General features: G+C 54.1%; 6 protein-coding genes across 6 annotated transcripts; 3 read left to right on the top strand and 3 right to left on the bottom strand.

Annotated features, from left to right (window-relative positions):
- Positions 1 to 2,771: 2,771 nt before the first annotated feature.
- J4E90_003872 (uncharacterized protein) lies at positions 2,772 to 3,978 on the bottom strand (the record flags this gene model as incomplete). The annotated part of the gene is made up of 2 exons (XM_051433439.1): positions 2,772 to 3,819; positions 3,881 to 3,978. The coding sequence occupies 2 exons, from the start codon at positions 3,976 to 3,978 to the stop codon at positions 2,772 to 2,774; spliced, it is 1,146 nt and encodes a 381-aa protein (XP_051293337.1).
- A 1,981-nt stretch (positions 3,979 to 5,959) lies between these two features.
- Positions 5,960 to 6,688, bottom strand: J4E90_003871 (uncharacterized protein; the record flags this gene model as incomplete). Its single annotated transcript, XM_051433438.1, has 3 exons — positions 5,960 to 6,093; positions 6,143 to 6,389; positions 6,437 to 6,688. 3 exons carry the CDS (start codon positions 6,686 to 6,688, stop codon positions 5,960 to 5,962), a joined length of 633 nt encoding a protein of 210 aa, XP_051293336.1.
- Positions 6,689 to 8,252: 1,564 nt separating this feature from the next.
- Positions 8,253 to 9,512, bottom strand: SSN3 (cyclin-dependent protein kinase; the record flags this gene model as incomplete). The annotated part of the gene is made up of 2 exons (XM_051433437.1): positions 8,253 to 9,330; positions 9,376 to 9,512. The coding sequence occupies 2 exons, from the start codon at positions 9,510 to 9,512 to the stop codon at positions 8,253 to 8,255; spliced, it is 1,215 nt and encodes a 404-aa protein (XP_051293335.1).
- Positions 9,513 to 10,454: 942 nt separating this feature from the next.
- Positions 10,455 to 12,022, top strand: J4E90_003869 (uncharacterized protein; the record flags this gene model as incomplete). The annotated part of the gene is made up of 3 exons (XM_051433436.1): positions 10,455 to 10,550; positions 10,597 to 11,257; positions 11,310 to 12,022. 3 exons carry the CDS (start codon positions 10,455 to 10,457, stop codon positions 12,020 to 12,022), a joined length of 1,470 nt encoding a protein of 489 aa, XP_051293334.1.
- A 642-nt stretch (positions 12,023 to 12,664) lies between these two features.
- Positions 12,665 to 13,898, top strand: J4E90_003868 (uncharacterized protein; the record flags this gene model as incomplete). The annotated part of the gene is made up of 2 exons (XM_051433435.1): positions 12,665 to 13,804; positions 13,863 to 13,898. The coding sequence occupies 2 exons, from the start codon at positions 12,665 to 12,667 to the stop codon at positions 13,896 to 13,898; spliced, it is 1,176 nt and encodes a 391-aa protein (XP_051293333.1).
- A 263-nt stretch (positions 13,899 to 14,161) lies between these two features.
- On the top strand, positions 14,162 to 16,764 carry J4E90_003867 (uncharacterized protein; the record flags this gene model as incomplete). The annotated part of the gene is made up of 8 exons (XM_051433434.1): positions 14,162 to 14,252; positions 14,302 to 14,644; positions 14,696 to 14,820; positions 14,870 to 15,235; positions 15,283 to 15,365; positions 15,413 to 15,683; positions 15,730 to 15,761; positions 15,808 to 16,764. The coding sequence occupies 8 exons, from the start codon at positions 14,162 to 14,164 to the stop codon at positions 16,762 to 16,764; spliced, it is 2,268 nt and encodes a 755-aa protein (XP_051293332.1).
- Between the last annotated feature and the right edge of the window lie 257 nt (positions 16,765 to 17,021).

Genomic DNA, 17,021 nt, shown 5'->3' with positions numbered 1-17,021 from the left:
CCACAATGACTACTTGCTAAAGGCCCATTTTTGGACAATAACAAGAACATCAAGCGACCGGGACGTGATGACAGATTTGCCATATCTTCAGTTCTATCGTATCGGCACGTGGCTCGTTGTTTCGTAAGGAACTAGCTACACCCCAAAGTATACATACACGCATATCCCCATCGACGGCGACATGGACTTTCCTACGCTCATTTTACACTGAAACCAACCGCGAACACCTCCCGGCACTACCCTGATTCTCAAGCTATAGACGAATACAGTATACATATCCAGCAAACATCCCGTGTCTACCAGCACGCAGTAAGGTGATTCACACGTGCACACCAAGCTCTCATATTGCTCACCAAAAAAGGGCCATGGCCCTTTCGCGCACAACATCCAATCATACCATTCCTACTCAGCTGAGCATGCAGCCAAGACGCAGCCTGGTCACCCACGCCCTTATCGCTGTCTGGCTTAAAGCAGCGAGAGGCTTTACCGGCTGCAAGTATGTATTACCGCTGGATCCTGATTGCGACTTCCACCAAAATTTCCCGCTTCGCCTACCACCACCGCCTCAGCCTTCTTCCGCTGCTTTACGGCTGCCAACACATCGACTTGAGTGGCTTGCTCAGCCTCGACGCTTTCGGTTAGGCTCGCTGCAGCTGATGTCTGCCTTGCCAATCATGGACGATTTCCCAGATCTTGGGTGAGCTTTTTTTTTTTACACTTTGCTAACAAAAAGGGCGCGAGGCGAAAGACCGCCTACGCCTGCATTCGATTGGTATGCACCCAACCTGGCAACCGCGCAACCGTATGAGCCACTCTCGTTGCCTTGGTCTTCATCACTCGACGCGTTTCAGTTCAGTTCGGATCACGGCTATGATGGCATGCTGTCCAGTGACCGCACGTTGAGCGAATCTCATTTGGACTGGTCCAAGTTCCAAACGTTCACCCGAAAATTCGAGGGCCACGGCGTCTCCGACGCAGGTGCTACGGGCTGTTATACTACGAGCCAGACAAATCTGGTCACTTCTCAAGCAAGCTACGATGAGAGGTCAGTATTATCTGGATCCATATATAGCGTCAACTTTAACACCATTCAAGCAGTTTCGTCGACACTGGAGCGACATGCCTTGACCCAATGAGCGAGACAACCAATGTTATGTCTGCCAATTTCACGCCACAGCAGTCGCCGTACGATGTTTTCAGTCGAGAATGCCTCATCGTTTCCTGCGAATTCCGATCCCCTTCAATGGGGGAACACATGACTCACATGAGGGCTATGCATCAGGATGCCTTAACATGTGATGATTGCATGTTTGTGGGCAAAAGCCCGTGGGAGGTAGGGCTACACGCTTCCCACACAGGCCATGCTTCGTTCATCTGCAAGCATGACGGCTGCGAGAAGAAGTTCGCCCGGCTCGACACATACCAGAGGCATCAGCGGACCCATCGAGAGGACGCTAAGCGTTTCCCATGCAAGTATTGCAAGAAATACCGAGGAAAGAATGGCTTTAAAAGAAAAGACCATCTCACTCAACACGTTCGGAACTATCATCACATCGGAGAAGGCGAACAGGTCAGACACATGGATAATCGCGAATGGTGTCCAAAGGTAGGTTGTACGGAGTCAAAGCCTGCTACCGTATCTTTTCGGGCACAAGGTGTCTTCGCCTCGTCAAAGGAATGGGTCAAACACATGCGCACTATCCACGACAAATCCTACTTCGATTGCCCACAACCAGGCTGCGATCGTATCAACGGCAAAGGCTACTTCCGCCCAGCAGACCTCCGTGCCCATCTACGCAAAGTTCATCACACCGATGGCTCTTTCGACCAGAGTATTCGACACAATTTACGGGAGTAAATCAACCCTAGTCACCTATCCGCGGCGTCGATCGGACTCATATTGACTATGCACTATGGCTCGTCAATAGGGGACCATAGCACGGGATCCCTTTCACCATTTCCTTCCCTGGCATACCACAACCCATCGAAAACACTTGGAAAGAAGAGGAGGCAAGCACACGACCGTCATCTTCAGAAAAGCCCAAAAAACATGTAACGGCGCTCACGCATCCCCCTTTATTTCTTTTCAACCATACACCGACAGTACCAAGCAACATCATCCATGTATCGCCACATCTCCTTACATAAATTGAATAAAACCTCTCTTTCCTTAGTAACATGTGCCACACTGCGCAACGTGACCATGATGAACATATACCTCGCCGCAAACGTCACTATGATCCATCCCACTCATCGTACGCATTCAGGGCACACCAGCCCTCTACCGCCAATAGCTGCGCAAACCCATCGTCTCTCCACCACACCAAACTCTTCACAGCAAGTCATTCAAACAACATCAAGACCACAAACCAATACAAAGAAGCAGAAACCATGTATACATCTATAAACCACTACTGCAGGGGGTATCTCATGCCATTTCTCCATACATGCACCGACTACTGATGTAGTCTCAGATAGGCCTCCGGACGAAGCTGGATGAAAAAAAAAACTCCACTAAATGGCAGGCTAATCCTAGCCCGCTGAACTCGAGTAAAACTCCCATGATGCCATAGCCCATGAAAACCAGACGCAGAAACCGAGGCAGTCGTCATGCCATACCGCCATGTCGCTCATGCACAAACAAAAATGCATCACGCCAGATGCGGCTATTAGCGCTAATCATTTGAACTAAGAAAAAAGGTGCCCGCCGAGTATTTGCGAAAGGAAGAAAAGAAAACCAGTCGTGACACCGAGCGCATGGTGTTGTTGTCTCACTGCAACTTGAACAACGTGACCACAGCCAGACAGCCAATAGCGACCAGGGTACCCGTGACCTCTGGCCTCCTAAGAAATGTCTTGAACGGGTCACCCGTCTTCATCACATGTCCGATAACAGCGACATTTGTATCGACGAGGGGCGCTTTTTCGCTCGAATTCGGAATCTTGGGTTCGGGGTGAACTTGAGGTGTCGCTTCCATGCGCGCCATATCTGTGCCGATCGACTCATCCAGCTCATCCACGAGTGTCGCGCAAAGGCGGAATATGTTCTTGGCTTCTTCGATGATGTCGACGCGCTCGTCGGGTGTGAAGAGGGTCTCCGCGGCGAGGAGTTGGGTTTTGAAATCTGCTTTGATGTCTTCGCCGTCGTGGGGTCCGAGGAAATGCCAGAAGGACAGGCCGCGCTCTTCTAGACTCGTCTCTTCGCCGTCTTGCTCTGGCCAGAAGCCTGGAGGTGCTTTCAAGAGCGTCCCTCGTATCCAGCGGCCTCCGGAAAAGACGGCCATGTAGAAACACCACGCATAGCTGACCAGCGTCCAGGGCTTCTCGTTCACGCTCTTGCGGATGTGTGTGCAGAAATCGGCGACCTTGTCTCCGGGGTATTTTGCTAGCAAGACTTCGAGGTCTGTGGGGTGTACTCCAAGCAGATACTCCAGATCCCTCTTCAGCCGACTCGACCGTATCAAACCCCTTGGGCGTAGCGCTTTCAGAAAAGCAGCGAGTTGTGGAGAAGGCGGTGTTGGCGCACCAAGTGTTGACGTAAAGAGTGAGGGCGAGTCATACGGGTTTACGAGGAGATACGACAACAGTGGCGAGAAGGGTGGGGAAGCGGGTTCAGAATCGACTGCGGGGTGTGTGGAGGCGGAATGTGAGGCTGGGGCATGGTCGCGCAGCAGATCTGCCCACAGTGACTCGAAGGTGAGGAAGATGTGGGCGAAATGCAGCAGGCCGGTTGCGTAGAGTGTGGCGTCTGTCGTGTAAGGCGGGAGCGCAAGCGGCAGGCGCGAGGTTATGAGCCGGTTAAGGTTTGTGTGCAGAGAACTGGACGTGTATTATTAGCATCGTGGACTGGCTCCAAGGTGATACAACACCAGGATCATACCGTGTAGCAGCGTTGATCTCTCCCGAGAGCGAGACTGGCAACCTCGGCGCGGCGTCTCTGGCGTCGTCCCGCAGCGCAGGTTGCTGCCTCTCCAGCATCGTGGGCTACAATGCGAGTGAGTGCAGTGTAGTATGTCGTGGTGATAGAACAGTCGGGGTCGTAATGTCGATCGATTGCAGTCAATTCGTCGAAAATTGGCGGAAAGAAAGAGAAGGCGCAACCTTAAAACCCGGTAAACAAGTGTAGACTCTGGCAAGCACGCGCGAGACCCACGAGGAAGGTGCAGCCAGGGAAGGCAGAGGGCTAGACTCTCTCGTGCCTGTCGCTCGTGTTAAACCCACGCGGAGATGGATCCGTCACGCCCCTCACCCGCCGTGCTTGCCTGTATCTCTGATGGCAGGGCGGACAAAAGCACGCCTTTAGTGGGGGCTCCGAGTGGCTTGCCCGTCGCGCGTTGCGGCTCTCGCTGCGTGCGAGGCAAGATTCGAGGCCATGGTGGCGTTCAATGATGCAATCCGTCCACTGGCGCATGGCCGTTATGCAGGGATCGCCCGCTCATGACCGACTTCCCTCGCTGATCAAGATGCCGATGTTTTGCGAACGCTGTTCTCGAAACGAGGGATGGAAAAGTGAGTTGACAAGAGTGGATTAAAGAGGATCTGGCTGATGGTTATGGGTCAGATGGAGATCATGGGGGGGTTTGTCGTGTCTTGTAGGACCGATTGTGCTTCGCGATCCGCGGAATTGCCGCCCGCAGGCACCGATCGCGAGGCCCCGTGCAGTGCATGAGGCTGAACCATCGTTCGCGACACCAAACATGAGGCTTGTATAGCTGGGCGTTGACTTGGAATCGTTTGATTATTTATTTTTCGATCGTGTTTACCGATTCTACTGTTCAAGAACACTCCAAGGCTTTCGGCCCGACACTTATCTGTGTCTCCAGTTTACTTCTCAGGGTTTAGACGACGCTTGTGTATTGGTTTTGCAAAGACTCTGGTCTCGCCTTCTGCTATGCTCCTAATCTCTCGTGAGGTCACGAGATGTGTCCGCAGATAACATTCATCCCGAAAACTCCGGCATCCCATAGCAAAACCCCTCTTCACTTCACGCATCCCCTTCATTTCTCCCATTCCTCTCTCCAAACTCTTCCCCAAGCACGTAGTCCACTTCTAACTCCATCTACTTTCTGTTCTCCTTCAACATCCTCTTCACTTCGCTATTCAGCGCCTTCAAAGCAGCCTCTTTACTGCTTCTCCCATGAACCCTCTTCAAGACCAACTTATCCGCATTTCTAGTCAATGTCGCAGTCCATAAGCCCTTCTTACGACATCTAAACCACGTTGGCTTGGTGCGGAAAGTGCAGACGGTAGTTGATATGTCAGAGTAAAGGAGGAGGGCGTTAGCTTTGATTGAGTCGACGAGCTGTTCGTAGTCTGGACTGGCAACTTTACTAAATAGAACGCCAGCAACAGTGCTTAAGAAACCACGTGTGCTGAGGAGTGTCGTCCAAGTGAATGCCGTATCGTTTCGAGGCATTTTGAACTACGATTATATCCGAAGTTGAGAGAGTATGAAAACGCTCCATGGTCGAAATGCCTTCCTATTATGCCGCCTGAACAAACAACCATGATTGCTAGCTTTCATTGTTTGACGTAGCAAAAGTCGGAGAATCTTCATGCTCAGTCCATGACATCTTTCGCAGTTACTGACACAGCAACGTTTGGAAGGGGGAAAGCAGCTCAAGAAGTTAATTTGTAACCAACCCTTTGCATTTCGTCTAACCATAACCAAGAGGCTACACCATAGCATTGCTCAACAGTATCTCAACATGTGCTAGCATAGCCAACCACTTGAATCGGCCATCGAAAAGAGAAAACCAGAGGTGTAGTCAAGACCAATGATATGACCAGGCATGCCTGACAAGCGGCAGCACATCTCCAAGTAGACAAAGTATGTGCGAAATGAGATCCGTGGACAGGGTATAGCGCCAAACAAGGTGGTGAGGAAAGGAGACGCTGTCGTGAACATCGTTACGCAGGCGGCACGCGAAGCGCAGTGTCACGTTGGAGCGTGAGCGTTTCAGACTCGCTTCCAGTCGAAGTTGACGTCCTCACGCGCCTGGACCTCGCCAACACTGGGGTCACTGCATACAGGCGCCCAAACCTGAGCCTCGAACTGCCCAGCCGCAATGTTATTGCCAAAGAACGAGTAGTCTGTGAGTTTCAGCACTGATGCCCTCGAGCTACGACGCATTGAACTTACAGCAGTAGAAGCGACCCGGCCAATTAACGCCGTCGTCGCAGTGTCCAAGAGCACAGCCAAGACGTGTGCTGTTGCGCCACACCATCTGCGTGAAGTGACCCCATGCTGCATCAAAATGTGGGTTGTCGTAGGGGTACTTGGTCTCCTCTTCGTGCCAGCCGTGCGTGGCAGTGCGGGCGAACTCGATCCAAGCGTCGTAACCGTCAGGAGGTGGGTTCACGGAAGAGAGGTTACTGCCGGAGCGTTTCTGTTCATGTCAGCTGTGCCATGCCTGTCATCGTGCCAACTACGTACGTGTTCAGGGTCCTTTGGACACTCTTCAATGTCAGCCCGCGCGGCGTCGGCAAGCTCAGTGTCCCAAATAAGGTCCTGCGCACAATGCAATTTGCGCCAGTACCAATGGGCTCGCATGACGGCGCTAATGAAATTCGGGTCGTCCTGTTGTGGAGCGTCATCGGCGACGAGATCTCGGTGCTTGATCTCGTGCCTGGGGGCGGCGAAAGCAGTAGCTGCCGTAAGAGCTAGGAGTTTGGCGAAGAACTTCATGGCTACGTTCTGAGATACTAGGTCGTCGATATGTAGGAGAATGGCCTAGGGAGAGGTGCAGTTGGTAGAGGTGAGAGGATAGCAAGTGCAGCTGAGATGCCAGGCACTGGACCGAGGCGAATAAATGAAAGGCAATCTAAGGAGCGAAAATAGGTTGAACGAGTGACGAAGTAAGAAGGAAACGAGGTCGCTGGGGTTTATATGGTCAAAGACGTGGGCTGACGTCCACCATGGCGTGTTGTTGATGGTTGCGCCTGGCTTCACGTACTAGCGCCGCAAACAGACGATTGCGGAAGGCGCACCAACCAGCCGGGTGCCTACTTCAAGAGAGGGCAGTCCGGCATTGAGCACCGTTGACGGTGAATGATGAGCAGAGGCAGCAGACCTGCTGCAGCGGTCGTTCGTGTAATCTCAGCCGGGGTAGACGAGAGGTAGGACGAGTCCGTTGCGCTTCGCAGACGCCAAGTGGCGGTACAGGCCTGCTACTCGATTAGTCTCTTCACTGCGTTGCCACTACCCTGTTGCGAACTTACTTGAAGGTATCGCCGAACACTGACCACGAACTGGATGCGTGCGCGCCTTTCACACACCACTACCCCTCTACCGTGACCTCGTGGAGCCCACTACGCTAGCTGTAATTCCATACATCGTTAGATCAACGCACAAAATAGACATGTGAAGGAGACCGGCAACACAAGCACGCAGGGTGGCGTTCGCGACGAGTGACGACAGCGGAGCCAGATGAGCATGCGCAGCGCGAATCAGCATAGTCCCTCTATGGCAGGCTGGGATTGGTAGAAGAAGTAACAGAGAGACTAATATGTGGTATGAATGCCTAAATGATGATCTAGTCTAGCACCACCATTGAGGCATGGCAATAGCATCGCCTCGGCCGTCCGACTCGGCCCAGGTGGTGTCAAAGACATTTTGGTCCTGAGAAACGTCGCACTTGTACTTGGTGGCTGCCGTTGACAGGACGTCTTTCCCTCGTTGTGTATGCGTTAGGGTAAGAGAGGCTGACTTGAATGTCTCAAGACCAACGCCGTCGCGATGACGCAGCGTAGGTGCCAAAACGCCCAAGGATCCTTTTTGTACACTGTTCTGCTCCCAGTACGAACGGAAAGCAGTTCCCAAGTACAAACAAGACGTACCATTGGTTTCAGAGCCCATTACCAGGGTTTCGCGCAACCTGGATCCCACTAAACCGATACAGCAGGACAGTGTACTCGCACCTGCTCATCGAACGCGTTGCCCCTGCGTCGTCGTGGACCCGTTCGTCGACTAATGCTGGTACAGCATCAGATTCCCGCCGTGTTCGTGTCACACCAACATTAGGGCCGAGAGCGTCCCAAGATCCTCACCAAGACGCTTGTGTAAGATGGTGACTCGCACAGAGCCGTCTGCGCCGCCAAGGCCGCTGTTCATCGGTCCGGTCAGGTAACACCATGCCGACAACCATGGATAAATTTGCCGCAACGACTGTGGCAGTACGTACACACGGGAAGCTGCATCGCATCGCCCGTACAGATCACAGCGCAGCACAACAGTGTGGTGTCGAGTCTCTTCATCCTTCCTTGAGACGTTTGGCGGGACGTCCAATGATTGAGTCGTCCGGAAGGCCACTCCTCTTAGTACCTGGTAGACTAGACGTGCGGATATCGTTGTCCTCCTGGCTGACCCTCCTGACGGGGTACTTGATCTTCGAGTCCTCGAAGCAGCTGTCGGCTGGTTTGCCGTGAACGGTGAAGTAGGGATGTGACAGCGCTTTCTCCGCTGTGAGTCGTTTCTGGGGGTCGTACTCAAGCAGCTGTTTGAGCAGCGAGAGTCCTTCGGGTCCAGGTGTATCTGGTCCAGAGCCTATTGGATACTGGTTGTTGTTGAGGGTCTGGTGATACCATCGTTCTAAGCCATCGCCACCTTGAGGACGCGGAAATCGTGCAGCGTTGCCTGAGGCCAGGGACGAGAGCTGAGGATGTTCGGGCATGGCCGTCAGTAGCGGCCACCGATCTTTGCTTGGCATGCCCATGATCTCGACTATCTTCTGCATCTGGTTGCGCTGGAACGGGACCGTCTTCTTGCTGTCCATCTTTGCCTCCTCTCCTTTGAAGATGGGCCGTAGGGATAGCAGTTCAGCAAAGATGCACCCCACCGCCCACAGATCGACTGCAGGAGTGTAGTGACGACTACCGAGAAGGAGCTCAGGTGCGCGATACCATATTGTCACGACGACCTTGTCGCCTGAGAAGAGTGATTGTAGCGGTTTGTAGAACAAGCGAGCAAGACCCAAGTCGCCTATTTTGACTTTGCCAGCACTGGTGACCATGATGTTAGCAGGCTTGAGATCGCGGTGCATGACCCAATTCCGGTGCAGGTAGACCAGTCCCTGCAGCAGCTGATAAAGAATAGACTTGATGGTCGGTGCAGGTATCGCCTGCCGTTGAGGTTGATTATGGTGGTGAATGATCTGCAGTAAATCGTGTTCGGCATATTCGAAGACGATGTAGATACACTTGTCCTCCAGGATGATCTCTACGGTGTGCACGACGTTGGGATGCGCGAGCTCAGTACACAGTGCCATCTCGCGTATGGCTGATTGCGAAATGCCAGAGTATTGGAGTTCGCCTTCTTTGTCCGGCTTGAACCTGGGCGCATTAGCAGATATGGCGGTCATGGTCCGCTCGACCTACTTCTTGATGGCGAACTCGCCGGTGCGGCCATTCTTGCCCTCGGCTTTGTAGACGCGCCCATAGGTACCGCTGCTGATGAAGCCGACAATCTTGTAGCGCTCTGTGACTCGCTTCTTGTTGTTGTAGCCAGTAAACATGGCATCAACGGAATCTAGCGGGTCTTCAGGAACAGGTTTAGTACTCGCTCTTAGGGGCTAATGTAAAAATGATAGCTCGGAAGATGCAGCAGGGTCCAGCAACGTCAACAGAAGAGGGTGATGCGGACACGAACGGCAATTGCTGACGGCAGGAACAACAATCACGCAGGCAGTGGCGTTCAGCCAGGAGGCGCCAGATGAGGCAACGTGAAGCGACGGTGACTTGAGGGGAGGCTGGACGGGGAAGGACACGCGAACATACAGGAGGGAATGACTGATGGACACGTAGAGAAAGCAGAGGCGTACCGTCGGGAGCTGTCGCAGTGCTGTTCTTGTGCGATGGGGCTCGGGCGGATGCCGCAACAGAAGCCGACGAGGCCGGCGGGGACTTGGAGCGCTGGCTCATGCTTTTGCCATCTGCCTCAGCCTCTCGTTTAGCTGACGTCTCCACGCCCGACGCGGCCGTAACGCGTCCACGGAACTATTCCGGTGAGTCCTGCACGTGTGGGACGCGGTCCGAGATGGCGAGCTTCCGTGTCGATAGATGCGCAGAATGTGTAGGATGTCTGGCTTGAGGTTTAGAGGGTCCCGAGGTCTATGGGTTGAGAAACAGGTTCCAATCACATATCAATGGAGCCTACCAAGTATGGCTCCCCGCAGAGCCTCAGTCTTGGACCCAACCACTTGCTTCGGCCAGTCCTTGTCCAAGCTTCTCATGCCACCACCGTGAAACCTCACGCTTCATGACAGCCTTGGAACCTCCATGTCTATGCGGTGATAATCAAACCCTTATCGCTCTTATCTGAGCAGCCTGAACAGGTAGGCGCGGTGCAGCATCGTCATCGCGATGTCACGTTCTACGAGGCGGCTGACACGTCCAAGAAGCTACAACGGCGCCCCAAACCTCACACCTCACCTCTACCACGTAACGTAGACCCCGCCATGGACCCGCGTTCGTGGTTCAGCAGCCTGACGGGCTACTTTGTCTACATCCTGTCTATTGCGACTCTCGGCCCGCTCCTCTTCGGCTTTCACCTGGTGGGTCCCAACGTCATGCTTGCCGGCGCATAGCTAACACGCCCAGTCTGAGCTGAACGCGCCCGAAGATGTCATCCGCTGTAAACGCAAGTCTATCACGTCGGCCGTCGCTGGCCCGAACCTCCCGCAATGTATCGAGATGAGCCCAACCGAATGGGGCGTCGTGGGGTCGCTGTACACAATGGGAGGTCTGGTAGGAGCGCTCTCAGCAGGGCCAGTGGCAGGCAAATACGGCCGCCTCAGGTCTATGCAGCTATTTTCGATCTTCTTCGCCGTGGGCCCGATCTTCGAGGCGCTGAGTCCAAACATTGGAGTCATGGCGTTTGGACGGCTGTTGTCAGGAGTCGGTGCAGGCGCGGCCGTCGTCATTGTGCCCCTCTACATCTCTGAGATTGCACCGCCGGGCGAGAAGGGCTTCTTCGGTGCCTTTACACAGATCGGGTGCAACGTGGGCATCCTGATCACGCAGTTGCTGGGCTACTTCTTGAGCCACGACTCTTACTGGAGGCTCATCTTGGCCATTGGAGGTGTCATCGGTGCTGTACAAGGCGCCGGACTGCTGCTGTCGGTCGAGAGCCCAAAGTACATCGCAGAGCAGGGTAATGTCTCGCTCGCGAAGAAGACTTTGCGCAAGATCAGAGGAGAACATGCAGACATTGAAGACGAGATGAACGACTGGGGAGTCTCGGGCTCCGGCAATGTCAGTGGTATGTTATCTAAGCCTTTCCGTTAGAGGACAGCATGCTAACATCTCCCCAGAGGAGGAGCAGACACTACTGAGCAACGAAGATGGGTCGGCTGAGGCGAGGCCCAAGGAATCCGGCAAAGAACAGACGCTGAGCATCATGCAAGTCTTCCGCCATCCCGACTACCAAAAAGCCGCCATTGCTGTCGTCATGGTCATGCTGGCGCAGCAGTTCAGCGGCATCAACAGCATCGTCATGTACGGCGTGTCGCTCCTAGCAGGCTTGCTCGAGTCCAACTCTGCGCTGCTCAACCTTGCCGTCTCAGCGCTCAACATCATCGTCACCGCCGGCTGCGCGCCCCTTGCTGACAAACTGGGTCGCAAGGTCTGCCTGCTCAGCTCTCTTGCCATCATGGGCACGAGCTCGCTCCTACTTGCTATTGGCATCATCAAGTCAATCTCTGTCCTTTCCGCAGTTGCTGTCCTGCTGTTCGTATCCGGCTTCGCTGTTGGTCTTGGCCCGGTGCCCTTCATCCTAGCGAGCGAGCTGGTTGGCCCGGATGCTGTCGATGCAACACAAAGTATTGCGCTCGGGGCCAACTGGATCGCTACATTCATCGTGGCACAGTTCTTCCCGCTAGCAAGCGCAAAGCTGCACGGATATGTCTACTTTATTTTCGCGGCACTGTCAGCGTTCTTCTTCGTTTTCATCACGTGGTTTGTGCCCGAGACGAAAGGCAAGAAGAACGCAGACGAGGTTTGGGGTAGAGAGCGTCGGGTGGATTGATTCATGCGATGTTCAAGGGTTGACGGGGCCGATTTTGTCGATTCTGGTACAAGGTCGAGCAGCCCGCTACGTCACCGGCAAAGCGCCTTCGCGCGATTTCTTCACAATCCAAGCCAATTTCCTCTCTACGTAGTGGTCATCTCGAAAATGCCGAAGATCCTGAAGCCGCATTCTTGGCCGAATCAGCAATTGCCTGGGATGCACAGAAAGAGGCACTTTCGAACGCAAAGCTGAGGACATTATGGAGAATGCGTTCGCATGTGAAGGAAGGTTCTGTAGCCAGAAAATCGAAATTCTCGAGTCACATGTTCCTCCCGAAAACCAGCTGTGCAATTGCTCCGACCTCACGGCTAGGCAGTCAGCCGAGTCGGGGAAATAATCGTCGGAAGCGTCTACCCCGATTCCTAATTGCTGACACAGGTGGTGTGCTTAGTGATTTTGCGCAGCCGCGGCTAGAAGGCGGCGGGTCCGAGCAGCGGCTTCGGATATGTCATTCAGTCATTCGACCCCACTGGCGCTGGAGAGTACCTCACGCCTTCAGTCTCACTTGCGATGCGATTGCAGTACTAGAGCGACTACCCTGCCCTTTCACTTGTCACCTGTGCTATTTTATATGCCCGCTCCAACATGCCCTCCTCCAACATGACCGCATTCCCGCCGCATTTCTCACCACACCTCTCGAGCGCCGGCCGAGACGGCTTCGACTTCCAGACGTCACAGCTCGAGGGAGAGACGCCGGAACGGGTCGCAAACGGCGATGAACACCACAGCCCCCCGCCCTCGATAATATCGCCCGCCTTCACGCCTCCAGCGACACCGGGCGTCTCGACCCCCTCGCGGCCCCGGCCACCCCGCTCCATACCAGTCGATACCTCAGTGCGCACCGACACGCCGCGGCCGGACCTGCTGCCCAAGCTGCCCACAGTCGAGTGCGAAGTGCGTGCGCGGATACCCACAACCACGGGGCATGAGATGTGGCTGCACGTGTACAGGAACAGCGTAGACACCAAGGAACACCTGGCAATTGTCTTTGGGAGCCAAATACGCTCGAGATCGCTGGATGCAGAGCGCCCGGGAGAGACGGAGCTAGACCGCATGACGAGAGGCGCATACGTAGGACGCCTGTACCCTGGGAGAACCAGTTCGCGGGTTGAGCAGCTCAAGAGGCAGGAGGGCGTGCCCTCGAAGCGCAAGCCCGACGCCGACTCGGCGCACGTGGACAAGAGCAACGGCCTGTTGTCGCCAGCCTCTGCATCCTCATCCGAGAACGGCGACGTGCAGCCGGCTTCTTCACTAGAATTGCCTATGGTTCGCATACACTCCGAATGCTACACCGGCGAGACTGTCTGGTCTGCGCGCTGCGACTGCGGTGAGCAGCTCGACGAAGCCGCGCGGCTTATGGCCGATCCTACTCTGTCACCTTCTGGTGGTGCTATTATCTATCTCCGCCAAGAGGGTCGTGGAATTGGTCTAGGCGAAAAGCTCAAGGCATACAATCTGCAAGATCTAGGCAACGACACATACGAAGCAAACATCATGTTACGGCATCCTGCAGATGCGCGAAGCTACGGCTTGGCCACGGCTATGCTCATGGACCTGGGCTTAGACGGAGACAGAGGGATTAGACTTTTGACCAACAACCCAGATAAAGTCCATGCTGTTGAGGGCCCGAATAGAGAAGTCGTCGTGAGGGAGCGCGTCGCCATGGTTCCGCTTGCGTGGAAGACAGGCGGCATGAAGGGCATCAAGAGCGAAGAAGTAGAGAAGTATCTTAGTACCAAGGTGAGCCCACGCCAGATTGCGACACTTCGAGATGCAAGATTTGCTGACAATAATGCAGATCGAAAAGTTCAAGCACATGTTAGATCAGAAATAATGGCATTTAGATGGTTGACATCGTATTCCTCAGTTTCCGTCGCATCCGATAATGTGATCTGCTAGACGATCAACGGCGCTGACGTGGGGCGCAGACGACCGCTCGGCCGCTCTGAAACCACTAAAATAATCATAACCTGCTTCACCTCACCGCGCCGCTTCTGCGACCTGCGCCCCATCCTTCGCTTATCCTTGATTTTCAGACTCTCTTCGCGTATATAGCGGGTCGTCCATGGTCTTGGTTACGGCCATCATCCCGACAGCATGGCGAGCCCGCGAGACGACGCTGCGGAGAACCCCTTCCTTAGTCCGGCGGATGGACGCAGCATGAGGAGCTTCACCGCCGACTCCAAAAGTAAGACGACCCCCCTGATTTGTCTGCGTGGAATGCTCAATCTGGTTAGATAGCTCGAGGAGCATGCTACCACTTTTGTACACCCAAGGCCTACTTGAACCACAACGAAGTGGATATTCAATAACACTACTATTGACGTCATTATACTCGACTTTATGTTCGGCCTTGTTCTTCATCGTCGCCTTGATACAGCCAAAATATGGACATGTCGTATCAGCACGTGGGCGATTTTCCCCTTCCTCGGCGGCGCTATTGACGGCTTTCATCGCCAAGACTGTCGAGCTGTCGTTCGTGATGGTATTCTTGGCATTCATAGGGCAGGTCCTGTCGCGAAGAGCTATTCAGCAGAAAGGCATCAATCTGGCTAGTGTCTCGATGCGATCCTGGATTCTGTAAGTTGACAGCGTTTCGGGCCAGCGCTCACGTTGGCTGATTTTGGAAAGTCAACCAGGGAAATTATTCAGCGGGTGGCACAGCGTCAGGGTCGCTGGCTTCAGCGTATTGGGAGTACTCTCACTGATTACGGCCATTCTCTCTCTACTATATACAACCGCGGCAGGTGCTCTTGGTATGCCAGTACCCTTGGTCTTCTATCACGAGTCGCTAACACATCTCAGTGCAACCACAGCTACGCCTCCCACCTTGGGAGCATCAAATGCTTGCTGGTCAAGTAGATGGCGACTTCTCCAGCACCTTGAAAGCTGATAAGACTTGTCTCACTGCCTGGCCTGATGTCGGCGACACACAATGGGGCGGTAGCACATGTCTTGCCATGAAGTGGTCTTCGCTATGTGGCCGCAACTTTATCAAATACATGTCCGCATGGGACGATCAAGCAGCTGCAACAAACCCTGCTTGGATGTCTGAGCGCCTTCTGGAACGAAAGCCGATCAGTGCGTCGCTAGACAACAACGTCACTGTTACTACTGCGTGGCTTGATAATCACGATGTCGCCACTGAGTCTGAAAAGGCAGGCAGGATAAGTACGTGGCCGGTATTCCTCTGATCTTACGTCGCTGAACTGGTACAGTCAACAACATCACAATAGCCGTCCCTCATCGAGGGATACCGGCAGCAGCTCGCAATGTTCAGAATGACTTGCTGCAGCCAGAAGTAGGTACATCATTCATGCCACATTCGTACCATACTAATGTTTCTAGGATCTGCATGATGGTGGCTCATACTCTATCCACGCTTCAGTCGCCAGCTTCGCACTCAACGCACTTTGTGTCAATGTCAAAGAGGAGGAGCTAGCACCGCTAATATACACCAATTGGCCCAACGCCATTCCTATGGAAGAAGGCTCGAAGTCGGTCAACTGGTGGCCTATTCTAGGATTTCCTGAAGGCACCAACACAAACAATAAAACGGTGCTTGATGATGTGTTTGGGTGGAAGGACGAGACGGAAGATCACTCGCGTGCTAGACCAAGTAAGTCCGATCCTCTGCATGAATGACATTTACTAATGTCATACAGTCTTTCTCAAGTACCCGAAAGCAGGAAACACAGTAAGCGGGTTCGATTGAATCAGAAGATGAAAGGCTAACAAGGCAGATCGCAAACCACACTCAAGTACCGTACGAGCTCGGCGACCGACCAGAAGTCTACCTGCTCGGCAAAGCACCCGACAACACCACCGAGGACTACTTCCTCTGCTCTATGAAAGCCGGCATCACAACTTCCTGCACTACACGCTACAACGCCTCATCCGGCGGCCAAAGCCTCGAAGCAGTCTGCGACGACGCAAACGGAAAGCACAGCGACGACTCCGCCATCCAACCCCTCCGTTCCACCGGCGATAGAGCAGCCCTAGTCGGCTGGCGCGACCTAGGTTTCAACCTCCTCAACTCCCTCAGTCTAAACAACGGAGTCTTCGACGGCGACGCCTCAACAGCCCGTATATTCACCCAACTCCAACTCACCGAACCCAAGCTCAACAAAACACTACCGAGTCCCGCGGAAGCATTACTGAGTATGACAACATGCACCGTCCTCGACCTAACCCAAAACTTCCCCTTCCAACCCTTCTCCCCCACCTCCGCCGACGACTTCACCACCCCCCAAATGCAGTATTTCAACGCTTCCGTCCGTGTAGCACAGTACATGTCCGGCGGCGAGAAGAGTTACCAGAAAGCGCTCCTCGTTGTCCTCGCTCTCACCCTCCTCATCAACATCTTCATCCTGATCTACTTCGCCGTGCTGCTGCGCATCAAACTCATCACGGATTTGTGCGAGCCGCTTGTGCTTTTTGTACTAGGATACCATTCTCCGCCGTCGGATGGCCTTTTTGCGGGGAGGCCGCAGGAGGGGCCGCAGAAGAGGGATATGACGGTTGATTGGATTGTTAAGAGGAAGGGGGAGCAGTTGGTTGTTGTGGGGATGGGGGAGAGGGATGGGGATTTGGAGGGAGAGGGGAGAGGGAAAGGGGGGTGGTTTAGGATGAGGAGGAGAGGGGCGGGTCGAGATGATGGGGATAGGGAGGAGGGGTCGCCGGAGGGGCTTAGGCCGTAGCAGACAGAGATGTGAAGATTGCTGCCTTGCCGTTCTTTTTCAACTGCGTACAACCCATCTATCTTTATCCAGACGGTTTCTTGCTGCTGGCTGTTGGTCTGGTAGTGGCTGGTCCAGGCCGGTCTAGTTCACTCAGGCCCCACTTTTGGCAAGTGTGGCTGAGCGCACGCCACAGACGTATGTCGTGCGCTTCCCCTTCAGGCTGGACTGCCGCCTGAGGATATACTTGCTGTTGTGCCGACTCTTCCGCTACTCTT

This window comes from Alternaria incomplexa (assembly GCF_024043165.1).
Source record: "Alternaria incomplexa strain BMP 0042 chromosome Unknown scaffold_4, whole genome shotgun sequence".
NCBI lineage: Eukaryota > Fungi > Ascomycota > Dothideomycetes > Pleosporales > Pleosporaceae > Alternaria > Alternaria incomplexa.
Note: the sequence above shows the minus strand (reverse complement) of the source record. Positions and strands in the feature narration are given on the sequence as shown.